The 13,408-nt window shown below is 46.1% G+C and overlaps 1 protein-coding gene and 1 pseudogene across 1 annotated transcript in view; one reads left to right on the top strand and one right to left on the bottom strand.

Annotated features, from left to right (window-relative positions):
• ATP6V0A2 (ATPase H+ transporting V0 subunit a2) overlaps positions 1–13,408 on the bottom strand; it is a 56,822-nt gene that overhangs the window by 39,667 nt on the left and 3,747 nt on the right. The window contains exons 2-3 of the mRNA XM_008005137.3: positions 10,794–10,872; positions 437–534 (exon numbers count right to left, since the gene is read on the bottom strand). Coding sequence (XP_008003328.1) covers positions 437–534; positions 10,794–10,872 — 177 coding nt within the window. The remainder of the gene's footprint in view (positions 1–436; positions 535–10,793; positions 10,873–13,408) is intronic.
• On the top strand, positions 544–3,076 carry LOC140712810 (large ribosomal subunit protein eL27-like; annotated as a pseudogene).

The following is a 13,408-nucleotide window of genomic DNA, read 5'->3' as shown; positions in this document are numbered from 1 at the left end:
CAGCTTCCAAAATGTACAGAGGAAGGGCCAGGGTAAATGCGGGAGGACTGTGAAGGCACACCACCGAAGCCTCAATTCCTTGCACAAGAAGAGGCAGCTAAGGCATGGGTGACCCTGGGATGAGCTTTCTGAAACAGTACAGGATCATCAACCAGGCTTGATGGCCTGATTCTTGTTGCCTCTGTTCACCACCAGCTGGAAAGGAAGCATATGCCTTACACGGCAAAAGAAAACTGAATTACCATTAAAACTCATCACAGATAATCTATTACTGAGGGTTAATCATAATAGTGGTCTTTAATCTCTCTGCCTAGAGAGATCACCATCTTCCGTGGTTTTGAGAAGAAAGGCAGAAAAGCATTAGACAATATGAAATATGTAAGTAAGCAGCCCCTGAGATCAACGGCTGCAAACAGCTTTGTCAGAAGCAAGTTACCTGCATTTCTAGAACCTGTTTCAGGGGTGGCGCAGGAGGGCTGGTCTCTCCTTCAGGAAGGGGAATATCAGCTCTATTAATTTCCTGAACCAAATACACTGTGAAAATAAAAGTTAAACAATTAGATACTAAAACACATTTCAGTCAGAAATGTATTCAGTACTATAATGTATTCAGTACTATAATACATTTCAGTCAGAAACATTTTAAAGCCCAACCTTTCCCAAGCCATCTAAAAATCAATGTCTAAATGCACAAAAATCTTGCTTGTTCCAACTGACTTATTGGTCACTTTTTGCAACCTTGTTTCCAAAAATAATGCTGCGTAGAGAGATCTGCATGCAATCACAAAATAAACAACAACGTCTTCTGTCTCTTAGTGACTTAACAAATAAATAAATAGAATGAACAACAACCTGGATAAACCTTTTCTGAAATTCCACCCCATTTTTTTCATTTCTAATATTCTAGTTAAAGAACTTTTGAGTCACAGTCGTCTCCACATGTGCAGAATGAAGCAGAGGTTAGGCGTACGCTTGGAAGTGCAGGAATAACCCAAGTAATAGACCTACAATACCCCTACAGGAGCTGGCAACGTAATTTCTCTGCAGATGTTCTCAGAAAGAGATCGGCATCCATCAGTCCATCAAGAAAATCACAACTACTACCAGGAAACCCACCCAGCACCAAGAGCCAGGCTCTCTTGCAGCTCTCAGTCAGCCCTGAAGCTATGGCTGAGGACAACCTGCACTGCTTCACCACTGAAGTTAAAAACTAGATTCAGAAGCTTGGCTGGGTCTTGCAATCGCTGCCATCGGCAGTCTGGGGGGCGAGTGTCAGGGTGGCCCTAGAAATGCGCAAGTTCATGAAACCTGGGAAAGTGGTGCCAGTCGTGGCTGGACACTACTCTGGACACAAAGCCAATCCTCATGAAGAACACTGATGATGGCACCTCAGACTGCCCCTGCAGCCACACTCTGGTGGCAAAAATAGACCATTATCCCCACAGTGACAGCTGCCATGGGCAAGAAGATCGCCAAGTGGTCAAAGGTCAGGTCTTTTGTGAAGGTTTATAACTATAATGACCTCATGCCCACAAAGTACCCTGTGGCGATCCCCTTGGACAAAACCATCAGGTCTTCAGAGACCCTGCCCTTAAATGCAAGGCCCAATGGGAGGCCAAGGTCAAGTTCAAAGAGTGGTACAAGACTGGCAAGAACAAGTGGTTCTTCCAGAAGCTGTGGTTTTAGATGTTTTTTGTTTCAGTCATTAAAAATAAAAAATAAAAAAAACTAGATTCATGAAACTAATAGTACATCAGCCAAAATTAACTACTTTATTTGGTTTATGTTTTCAATTCCATGAAGCATTCCTTTCCTTAGCCTAAAAGTCACAATACCTGTTAGTCATTATCAGGCCTAATATTTAGAAGTGTTACTAACTGGTTTACAAAGGGAGAGAGGCAGGTAAAGAAGGAAGGAAGAAAAACAAAAAGAAACTGTCTTACCAAGATAGCAAAGGAAGCACTGGGCTTAAGAAGTTTCTAGAAATGAATGTAAATTGTTTTAACCAATTTATACTTCTGTTAGGCCTCTGAACCCAAGCTAAGCGATCATATCCCCTGTGACCTGCACGTATACATCCAGATGGCCTGAAGCAACTGAAGATCCACAAAAGAAGTGAACATGGCCTTAACTGATGACATTCATAAACCACCACTGTGATTTGTTTCTACCCCACCCTGACAAATGAACTGTGTAATCTCCCCTATCCTTAAGAAGGTTCTTGGTAATTCTCTCGACCCTTGAGAATGTACTTTGTGAGATCCACCCCCTGCCCGCAAAACATTGCTCCTAACTCCACCTCCTATCCCAAAACCTGTAAGAACTAATGATAATCCCACCATGCTTGCTGACTCTCTTTTCGGACTCAACCCACCTGCGCCCCGGTGAAACAAACAGCCCTGTTGCTCATACAAAGCCTGTTTGGTGGTCTCTTCACATGGCTGTGTGAGACATGGTGCGGAAGACCTGGGTCAGAGGGACTTCTTCGGGAGACCAGTCCCCTGTCCTCGCCCTCACTCTGTGAGGAGATCCACCTACGACCTCGGGTCCTCACACCAACCAGCCCAAGGAACCTCTCACCAATTTCAAATTGGGTAAGCGGTCTTTTCACTCTCTTCTCCAGCCTTTCTCGCTACCCTTCAGTCTCCCCCTGTCACTACACTTCAATCTCCCTGTCTTTCCAATTCCAGTTCTTTTTCTTCTCTAGTAGAGACAAAAGAGACACATTTTATCCATGGACCCAAAACTCCAGCGCCGGTCACGGACTCGGGAAGGCAGCCTTCCCGTGGTGTTTAATCATTGCGGGGACGCCTGCCTGATTATTCACCCACACTCCACTGGTGCCTGATCTCCGCGGGGACGCCTGCCTTGGTCATTCACCCACATTCCCTTGGTGGCAAGTCAATTGCGGGGACACCTGCTTTGGCTGTTCACCCACATTGCAGCCCAGGGCTGCTCCCCACTCCCTTCTCCGTGTCTCTACCCTTCTTTTTAAACTTGCCTCCTTCACTGTGGGCAACCTTCCACCCTCCATTCCTCCTCCTTCTCCCTTAACCTGTGTTCTCAAGAACTTAAAACCTCTTCAACTCTGGCCTGACCTAAAATCTAAAGGTTTTATTTTCTTCTGCAACACTGCTTGGCCCCAGTACAAACTCGACAGTAGTTCCAAGTGGCCAGATAATGGCACTTTCAATTTGTCTATCCTACAAGATCTGGATAATTTTTGTCGAAAAATGGGCAAGTGGTCTGAGGTGCCTGACGTCCAGGCATTCTTTTACGCACTGGTCCCTCCCTAGTCTCCGCTCCCAGTGAGACTCGTCCCAAATCTTTCTTCTTTCTCTCCTGGTCTGTTCTTCAGTCTCCACCCCAAGCGCTGAGTCCCTGAATCCTTCTTTTCTTTTTTCTTTTTTTTTTTTTGTTGAGACGGAGTCTCGCTCTGTCGCCCAGGCTGGAGTGCAGTGGCACAATCTCGGCTCACTGCAAGCTCCGCTCCGCCTCCCGGGTTCACGCCATTCTCCTGCCTCAGCTTCCCAAGTAGCTGGGACTACGGGCGCCCGCCACCACGCCCGGCTAATTTTTTGTAATTTTAGTAGAGACAGGGTTTCACCATGTTAGCCAGGATGGTCTCGAACTCCTGACCTCGTGATCTACCCGCCTCGGCCTCCCAAAGTGCTGGAATTACAGACGTGAGCCACCGCGCCCGGCCTGAATCCTTCTCTTCTATGAACTCATCTGACCTCTCCCCTTCTCCCCAGGCTGCTCCTCGCCAGGCCAAGCCAGGTCCCAATTCTTCCTCAGCCTCTGCTCCCCTACCCTATAATCCTTCTATCACCTCCCCTCCTCACACCTGGTCCGGTTTACAGTTTCGTTCTGCGACTAGCTCTTCCCTACCTGCCCAACAATTTCCTCTTAAAGAGGTGGCTGGAGCTGAAGGCATAGTCAGGGTCCATGTGCCTTTTTCTCTATCAGAGCTTTCCCAGATCAGCCAGCGTTTAGGCTCTTTCTCATCAGACCCCACTAAATATATACAGGAATTCCAATATCTAACTCTGTCCTACAATTTAACCTGGAGTGACTTTAATGTCATCCTAACTTCTACCCTCTCCCCACATGAACCGGGGAGCCCAATCTCATGCTGATAACCGCCGGCTTCATGAGCCAGACCTCCAGGAAGGCATTAGAGCAGTTTCCTGAAAAGATTCCCAATGAAACTATCAGGCAGATTCCCCAGGTATAGCTAGGCAAGATTACATGGTTTCCTGCCTAGTTTAAGGGCTTAAAAAGGCAGCTTACAAAGCTTTTAATTATGACAAACTTAAAGAAACTACCCCAGGTAAAGATGAAAACCCAGCCCAGTTCATGGCCCGCTTAGCAGCAACCCTTAGACACTTCACCACCCTAGACCCAGAGGGGCCAGAAGGCCGCCTTATTCTTAATATGCATTTTATCACCCAGTCAGTTCCTGACATTGGAAAAAGCTTCAAAAATTGGAATCCGGCCCTCAAACCCCACAACAGGAATTAATCAACCTCGCCTTCAAGGTGTACAATAACAGAGAGGAGGCAGCCAGACAGCAATGCATTTCTGAGTTACAGCTACTTGCCTCCGCGGTAAGACAACCCACAACCACGTCTTCAACATACAAGAACTTCAGAACATCCAAGCCACAGCTCCCAGGGGCTCCTTCAAAACATCCCTGTGGACCTTGCTTCAAATGCCAAAAGCCTGGCCACTGGGCCTCAGAAGGCCCGCAGCCCAGGATTCCTCCTAAGCTCTGCCCTGTCTGTGCCGGCCCCCACTGCAGGTCGGACTGTCTGACTCACATCACCGCCACTCCTAAAGCCCCTGGAGCCCAAACCCAGCGTTCCTTGGCTGACTCCTTCCCAGATCTCCTCGGCTTAGCAGCTCAAGACTGACGTTGCCTGATTGCCTCGGAAGCCCCCCCACCGACCTTCGGGTAACTCTTACAGTGGAGGGTAAGTCCGTCCCCTGTTTAATCCATACGGAGGCTACCCACTCCACATTACCTTCTTTTCGGGGGCCTGTTTCCCTTGCCTCCATAACTGTTGTGGGTATTGATGGCCAGGCTGCTAAACCTCTTAAAACTCCTCAACTCTGGTGCCAACCTGGACAACATTCTTTTATGCACTCTTTTTTAGTTATCCCCACCTGCCCAGCTCCCTTATTAGGTCAAGACATTTTAACTAAATTATCTGCTTGCCTGACTATTCCTGGGCTACAGCCACATCTCATTGCCACCTTTTCCCCCAGTTCAAAGCCTCCTTCGCATCCTCCCCTTGTATCTCCCCACCTTAATCCATAGGTATGGGACATGTCTACCCCCTCCTTGGTGACGGATAACCCCTTACCATGCCATTAAAACCCAATCACTCTTACCCCGCTCAATGCCAATATCCCATCCCTCAGCACGCTTTAAAAGATTAAAGCCTGTTATCACTTACCTGTTACAGCATGGCCTTTTAAAGCCTATGAACTCTCCTTACAATTCCCCCATTTTACCTGTCCAAAAACCAGACAAGTCTTACAGGTTAGTTCAGGATCTGTGCCTTATCAACCAAGTTGTCTTGCCTAACCAACCCGTGGTGCCAAAGCCATATACTCTCCTATCCTCAATACCTCCCTCCACAACCCATTCTGTTCTAGATAAACCTAGCTGACCCCATAAATCCTAAATCCTTTCCCCACTCCCCTTTCCATTCCTTAAAAAACAGCCCTAAAAGCTGCTCCCGCACTAGCTCTCCCTAACTCATCCCAACCCTTTTCATTACACACAGCCGAAGTACAGGGCTATGCGGTCAGAATTCTTACACAAGAGCTGGGACCGCGCCCTGTAGCCTTTCTGTCCAGACAACTTGACCTTACTGTTTTAGCATAGCCCTCAACTCATGTCTGTGTGCACTGGCTGCCACTGCCCTAATACTTTCTGAGGCCCTCAAAAATCACAAACTATGCTCAACTCACTCTCTACAGTTCTCATAATTTCCAAAATCTATGTTCTTCATCATACCTGACACTTTCTGCTCCCTGGCTCCTTCAGCTGTACTCACTCTTTGTTGAGTCTCCCACCATTGTTCCTGGCCCCCCACATTATTCCTGATACCACACCTGACCCCCATGACTGTATCTCTCTGATACACCTGACATTCACTCCATTTCCCCATATTTCCTTCTTTCCTGTTCCTCACCCTTATCACACTTGGTTTATTGGTGGCAGTTCCACCAGGCCTAATCACCACACACCAGTAAAGGCAGGCTATGCTATAGTATCTTCCACATCTATCATTGAGGCCACCACTCTGCCCCCCTCCACTACCTCTCAGCAAGCCGAACTCACTGCCTTAATTCAAGCCCTCACTCTTGCAAAGGAATTATGCATCAATATTTATACTGACCCTAAATACGCCTTCCATATCCTGCACCACCATGCTGTTATATGGGCAGAAAAGAGGTTTCCTCACTACACAAGGGTCCTCTATCATTAATGCCTCTTTAATAAAAACTCTTCTCAAGGCTGCTTTACTTCCAAAGGAAGCTAGAGTAATACACTGCAAGGGCCACCAAAAGGCATCAGATCCCATCGCTCAGGGCAACGCTTAGACTGATAAGGTAGCTAAAGAAGCAGCTAGCATTCCAACTTCTATAACCCAAGGCCAGCTTTTCTCCTCCTCATTGGTCACTCCCACCTACTCCCCTACTGAAACTTCTACCCATCAATCTCTTCCCACACAAGGCAAATGGTTCTTCGGCCAAGGAAAATATCTCCTTCCAGCCTCACAGGTCCATTCTATTCTGCCATCATTTCATAACCTCTTCCACGTAGGTTACAAGCTGCTAGCCTGCCTCTTAGAACCTCTCATTTCCTTTCCATCGTGGAAATCTATCCTTAAGGAAATCACTTCTCAGTTGTTCCATCTGCTATTCTACTACTCAGGCCCCCTCCCTTCCCTACACATAAAGCTCGGGGATTTGCCCCTGCCCAGGACTGGCAAACTGACTTTACTCACATGCCCCGAGTCAGGAAACTAAAGTACCTCTTGGTCTGGCTAGACACTTTCCTGGATTGTTAGAGGCCTTTCCCACAGGGTCTGAGAAGGCCACCGCAGTTATTTCTTCCCTTCTGTCAGACATAAGTCCTCGGTTTGGCCTTCCCACCTCTATACAGTCCGATAAGGGACCAGCCTTTATCAGTCAAATCACCCAAGCAGTTTCTCAGGCTCTTGGTATTTAGTGGCTCATGGTTTTACCTCAAATTGCCACCCCTTAAGTCTCTCTTGAAGTGGATAGAAGATCTTCAGTGGCACGGTACCCTCCAATACTTTCAACCTAATGAAGTCCTATTCTTTACTTTTATACTCACTCTTATTCTGGTTCCCGTTCTCCTCTACCTCTCCCCAGCTATCTCCACCACCCTATCAAACTCACTCTCTCCTAGTCGTTTCTAATCCTTCTTTAACAAACAATTGCTGGCTTTGCATTTCTCTTTCCTCCAAAATCAACGAGGCCCTGACTTACTCACTGATAAAAAAAAAAAAAAAGAGGAAGGACTCTGTATATTTTTAAATGAAGAGTGTTGTTTTCACCTAAATCAATCTGGCCTGGTATATGACAACATAAAAAAACTCAAGGATAGTGCTCACTCGCCAACCAAGCAAATAATTATGCTGAACCCCCTTGGACACTCTGTAATTGGATGTCCTGAGTACTCCCAGTTCTCAGTCCTTTAATACCTGTTTTTCTCCTCCTCTTATTTGGACCCTGTGTCTTTCATTTAGTTTCTCAATTCACACAAAACCGCATCCAGGCCGTCACCAATCATTCTACACGACAAACGCTCCTTCTAACAACCCCACAAATCACCCCTCACCCCAAAATCTTCCTTCAGCTCAATCTCCCCCACTGTAGGTTCCCACGCTGACCCTAATCCCACTCGAAACAGCCCTGAGAAACATCACCCATTATCTCTCTATACCACCCCCAAAATATTTTGCTGCTCCAGCACTTCACTATTTTGTTTTGCTTTTCTTATTAATATAAGAAGATAGGAATGTCAGGCCTCTAAGCCCAAACTAAGCTATCACATCCCCTATGACCTGCACTGCATCCAGATGGCCCGAAGCAACTGAAGATCCACAAAAGTGGTGAAAATAGCCTGAACTGATGACCCCACCCTAACTGATCAATGTACTTTGTAATCTCCCCCACCCCTGAGAAGGTTCCTTGTAATTCTCCCCACCATTGAGAATGTGCTTTGTGAGATCCACCCCCGGCCCGCAAAACATTGCTCCTAACTCCACCGCCTATCCCAAAACCTGTAAGAACTAATGATAATCCACCACCCTCTGCTGACTCTCTTTTTGGACTCAGCCCGCCTGCACCCAGGTGAAATAAACAGCCTTGTTGCTCACACAAAGCCTGTTTGATGGTCTCTTCACACGAACGTGTGAGACAACTTCAATTTATTCTTTTTTTTTTTTTTTAAGAGACAGGGGTCTCACTATGTTGCCCCAGGCTGGCCTCGAACTCCTGGGCTCAAGAGAGCCTCCCACCTCTACCTTCAGAGTAACTGAGACTATAGGCATGTGTACCACCATGCCTGGTGTACACCTAAATTTCCCTGAGAGGTCCTGTTTCACTGTTTTAAGTCTGCAATCTTATGGGGTCATACTCTGCCGCCCAGGCTGGAGTACAGTGGTGTGTCATCCTGGCCCGCAATAACCTCAAACTCCGGGGCTCAAGCAATTCTCCCACCTCAGCCTCCCGAGTAGCTAAGACTACAGGCACAAGCCACCATGCCTGGCTAATTTTATTTTTTGTGGAGACAGGGTCTCAGTATGTTGCCCAGACTGGTCTCAAACTCCTGGACTTAAGTGATCCTACCACCTTGGCCTCCCAAAGTGTTGGAATTATAGGCATGAGTTATCATGCCCAGCCCTGCATTCTTTTGAAACAGTTTAAGCTACAGGAAGTCCTGGATATGCCTAATGTGTTATCACATTTGCCCTACCTTTAAAAACCTCATCCTGGAGACACCATCTGTCCAATGATTCACCCAGGTTGCAAAGACAGGAATATGGTGCCACTAACATACATGAGCCACACAAATAACTAGGACCTCAAGCAATATGACTACGACTAGATTTCAGATGACTAAAATTTCCCGTTACTCTTAAAAATCCCCAATTTAAACAAACAGGCCGGGTGTGGTGGCTCACGCCAGTAATTCCTAAACTTTGGGAGGCCGAAGCCGGAGGATCGCTTGAGGTCAGGAGTGTAAGGTCAGTGGAGAGAAAGGAAGAATAGACCCAAAGTCAGGCGAGTAAGTTTACTGAACCTGCCAGCTGCTCCATCACAGAGGCGGCAGCCTTGAACTTACAAAATGAAGGGTTTATATGGGGGAGAGAGACCCTGGGGTCGTTTGTTGATTAACTTTGCCATATATCACCTTGTGACCTTTATGGTAGCAGCTAGATGAAGGAACTTATAGGAGGATGTAGGCAAAGTTTGTTTAGGCTTTCCAGACCTCCCCCTGTGCAGTCCGGATGGTTTGTAATTGTGGTTTGCTTATCGCAGGAAGATCTGATAAGTGAAGTCTGCTGGCTTCACCTTGGTGCCTAGATAAGGGCTTAGAAATGTAAGCTTAGAAATGTAAGCTCAGGGGGCTCAGGGGGAAGGGTGGGTGACACAGAGAGGAGTTGCAGAGCATAAGGGGGAGTGGTGGGCAGCACAGAGAGGTTTGGGGGAAGTACTGGCAGTACCAAGAAGGTTTTTTGGGGCAGTTTGTCCCTAACAAGGAGTTCGAGACCAGACTGGCCAACATGGTGAAACTCCATCTCTACTAAAAATACCAAAATTAGCCAGGTGTGGTGGCACACACCTATAGTCCCAGCTACTAGGGAGACTGAGGCAGGAGAATCGCTGGCACCCACGAGGCAGAGGCTGCAGTGAGCCAACATCATGCCACTGCACTCTAGCCTGGGTGACGAAGCGAGACTCCATCTCAAAAAAAAAAACAAAAAACAAGCTTTGTCCTTCAGTTGACTGTTACTTTCCCTCCACTTCAGTGAGAACGTCAAGGCTTGATTTGATCATGACTAATATCAGGCTAAGATGGGAAAGATTTTAGAGATAAAAGAAGTGGCCCTGGGCTACTGAGTTGAAATGGTTAACAATCAGCACTGATCGAACACTGGCAAAGGAAGCCCTGAGAAAAAGGAAATTATTGTCAACCAATCCATCTGCCATTTTCTGCCTCCCTTGTTCCTTGATAAAATTTTAAATTAAGCAACTTATTAACATGTACAATGTTTTTAAGTTATAATAAACTACAAGGGATCGGTTAAATAAGCCATGGCACATTAATATTAATACAATCAAATACTATGCTGCCATCAAAAACGACGATGGGCCAGAATCTATGTCTACTAATATTAATACAATCAAATACTATGCTGCCATCAAAAACGATGACGGGCCAAAATCTATGTCTACTGACACGAAAAGATGTTATAGTATAGTAAGCACTGTCAAGTAAAAAACAAGGGTGACAACAAAATAACCAGGCTGTTATGTTTGTAAATTTTTACTTTAATAGATGAATTTAAAACACAGAAAAATAATACATGCCGACATAACCGTGATTACTTCTGAATGACGAGAATACAATTTCTTTTTTTCCTTTCTGCTTCTCTATATTTTCCAGTATTTCTAAACCAAACAAGGTTTGTCTATATAAAGGTAATTATTTAAGTTACTAAATCAGAAAATAAACTTACCCAATATTCGCTCTAGCTCTTCACACCTCTTCACTTCTCCAACAAATTTTCTTTGGAAAGTACTTATGTTCTGGTTGAGCTGAGAAATGGATGAAAAATATGGCTTAAATTTCTAAAATTTAAAAATACGTTTATGTAAAAAATAAAACATCACCAAAGTTTGGGGGACGTACGCTCTTATATACTATTGAATGGAACTATAAACTGACACAACTTTCTGGAGAGCAATCTATCAACTGTTATTAGAAAAGCCTGAAAATCCAGCCAGGCCAACACCACGAAACCCCAAGTCTGCCAAAAATACAAAAATTAGGCCAGGTGCGGTGGCTCACACCTGTAATCCCAGGACTTTGGGAGGCGGATCAGTTGAGGTCAGGGGTTCCAGACCAGCCTGGCCAACATGGTGAAATCCCATCTCTACGAAAACACAAAAATTAGCCAAGCATGATGGCAGGTACCTGTAATTCCAGCTACTCGGTAGGCTGAGGTGGAAAAATCACTTGAACCCGGGAAGCGGAGGTTGCAGTGAGCCAAGATCGTACCATTGCACTCCAACCTGGGCAACAGGGCAAGGTACTATCGCAAAAAAAAAAAAAAAAAAAAATTAGCCGGGCGTGGTGGCGCACCTGAGTAACCCAGCTACTTGGAAGGCTGAGGCACAAGAATTGCTTGAGCCCAAGAGGCAGAGGTTGGATGGAGCCAAGACTGCACCACTGCACTCCAGCCCAGGTGACAGAGTGAGACCCTGTCTCAAAAAAAGAAAAAATCCTGAAAATGATTATTTGCCCAGCAATACCCCATGAAGAAATTTAACCTAAGGAAAAAGCTATGGAAACTGATAAAAATTTATCTATGACAACATCAATCTCAGGGAAAAAGAAAAAATGATAACCCAAAAATCCAACAATAGAAAACTGGTTAAAGAAATTACAGTCAGCGTAGTTAAAGAAATTACAGCCAGGCACAGCAGCTCGCATTGATAATCCCAGCACTTTGGGAGGCTGAGGTGGGAGGACTACTTGAGGCCAGTAGTTTGAGGCCAGCCTGGGCAATATGGTGAGACACCATCTCTACAAAAAATAAAAATGTAGCCAGGCCTAGTGGTGCATGCCTGCGGTCCCAGCTGCTCAAAAGGCTGTGGCAGGAGGCTTGCCTGAGCCCAGGAGGTCGAGACCACAGTGAGCAGTTATCACACCACTGCAATCTAGCCTGGGTGACAGGGCAAGAGCCTGTCCCAAAACAAAAAAGAAAGAAAGAAAAGAAAAGAAATTACAGTCTGTATCCACACAATGGAATGCTACTTAGCAATAAAAAGGAGTGAACTACTGACCCATGCAACAACAGGGATGACTTTCTCTTTTTTTTTTGACACGGAGTTTCGCTCTGTCGCCCAGGCTGGAACGCAGTGGCAGGATCTCAGCTCACTGCAACCTCTGCCTTCTGGGTTCAAGCAATTCTCCTGCCTCAGCCTCCCGAGTAGCTGGGATTACAGGCACGTGCCATCACGCCCAGTTTATTTTCGTATTTTTAGTAGAGACGGGGTTTCGCCATGTTGGCCAGGCTGGTCTCGAACTCCTGACCTCAGGTGATTCGCCCGCCTTGGCCTCCCAAAGTGCTAGGATTATAGGCATGAGCCACTGCATCCACCCTGGATGACTTTCATACTAAGTGAAAGCAGCCAGACACAAGAGGTCACATATTGTGTGATTCCACTCATACGGAATGTCCAGAAAAAACAACCCTAGAGGCAGCAAGCAGATTAGTGGGTGCTGGGGGCAGGGGGGCGGGGGTAGAAATAAGGATTAACTAAAATGGGCAATGGATGCATGACTCCATAAACTTTATTTTTTTTTTAGACAGGGTCTCACTGTCACCCAGGCTGAAGTCCAGTGGCGTGATCTCGGCTCACTGCAACCTCTGCCTTCCGGGTTCAAATGATTCTCCTGCCTCACCCTCCAGAGTAGCTGGGATTACAGGCAGGTGCCACCCCACCCGGCTAATTTTTGTATTTTGGGTAGAGATAGGGTTTTGCCATGTTTCTCAGGCTGGTCTCAAACTCCTGGGCTCAAGTGATCTGCCTGCCTCAGCCTCCCAGAGTTTACAGGTGTGAGTCACTGCACCCGGCCTCCATAAACTTTCTAAAAACAATGGGTAAACTCTAAGACATACCTCAACAAAGTTGTGTAAAAAATTATGGTTCAGCCATATAACTGATGACTCTGCACTTATCAAAAATGATATTTTAAATGACAAGGTATTTGATTATATTAAGAAATGTTATTTAAATTTTCGAGTAAAATGTTGGTAATAATTTTTTATCTTTTAGGCCAGGCCCAGTGGCTCACGCTTGTAATCCCAGCACTCTGGGGGGCCAAGGTAGGTGGATCACTTGAGGGTAGGAGTTCGAAACCAGCCTGGCCAACACGGCGAAACCCTGTCTCTACTAAAAATAAAAAATTAGCCAGGCATGGTGGCGAGCACCTGTAATCTCAGCTGCTCGGGAGGCTGAGGCATGAGAATCACTTGAATCTGGGAGGCAGAGGTTGCAGTGAGCCAAGATCGCACCACTGCACTCCAGCCTGGGTGAAAGACTGAAATTCCATCTCAAAAAATAT

Source organism: Chlorocebus sabaeus, chromosome 11, assembly GCF_047675955.1.
Source record: "Chlorocebus sabaeus isolate Y175 chromosome 11, mChlSab1.0.hap1, whole genome shotgun sequence".
NCBI classification, from domain to species: domain Eukaryota; kingdom Metazoa; phylum Chordata; class Mammalia; order Primates; family Cercopithecidae; genus Chlorocebus; species Chlorocebus sabaeus.
The sequence above is the reverse complement of the archived record's forward strand: the minus strand, read 5'-3'. Positions and strand labels throughout refer to the sequence as shown.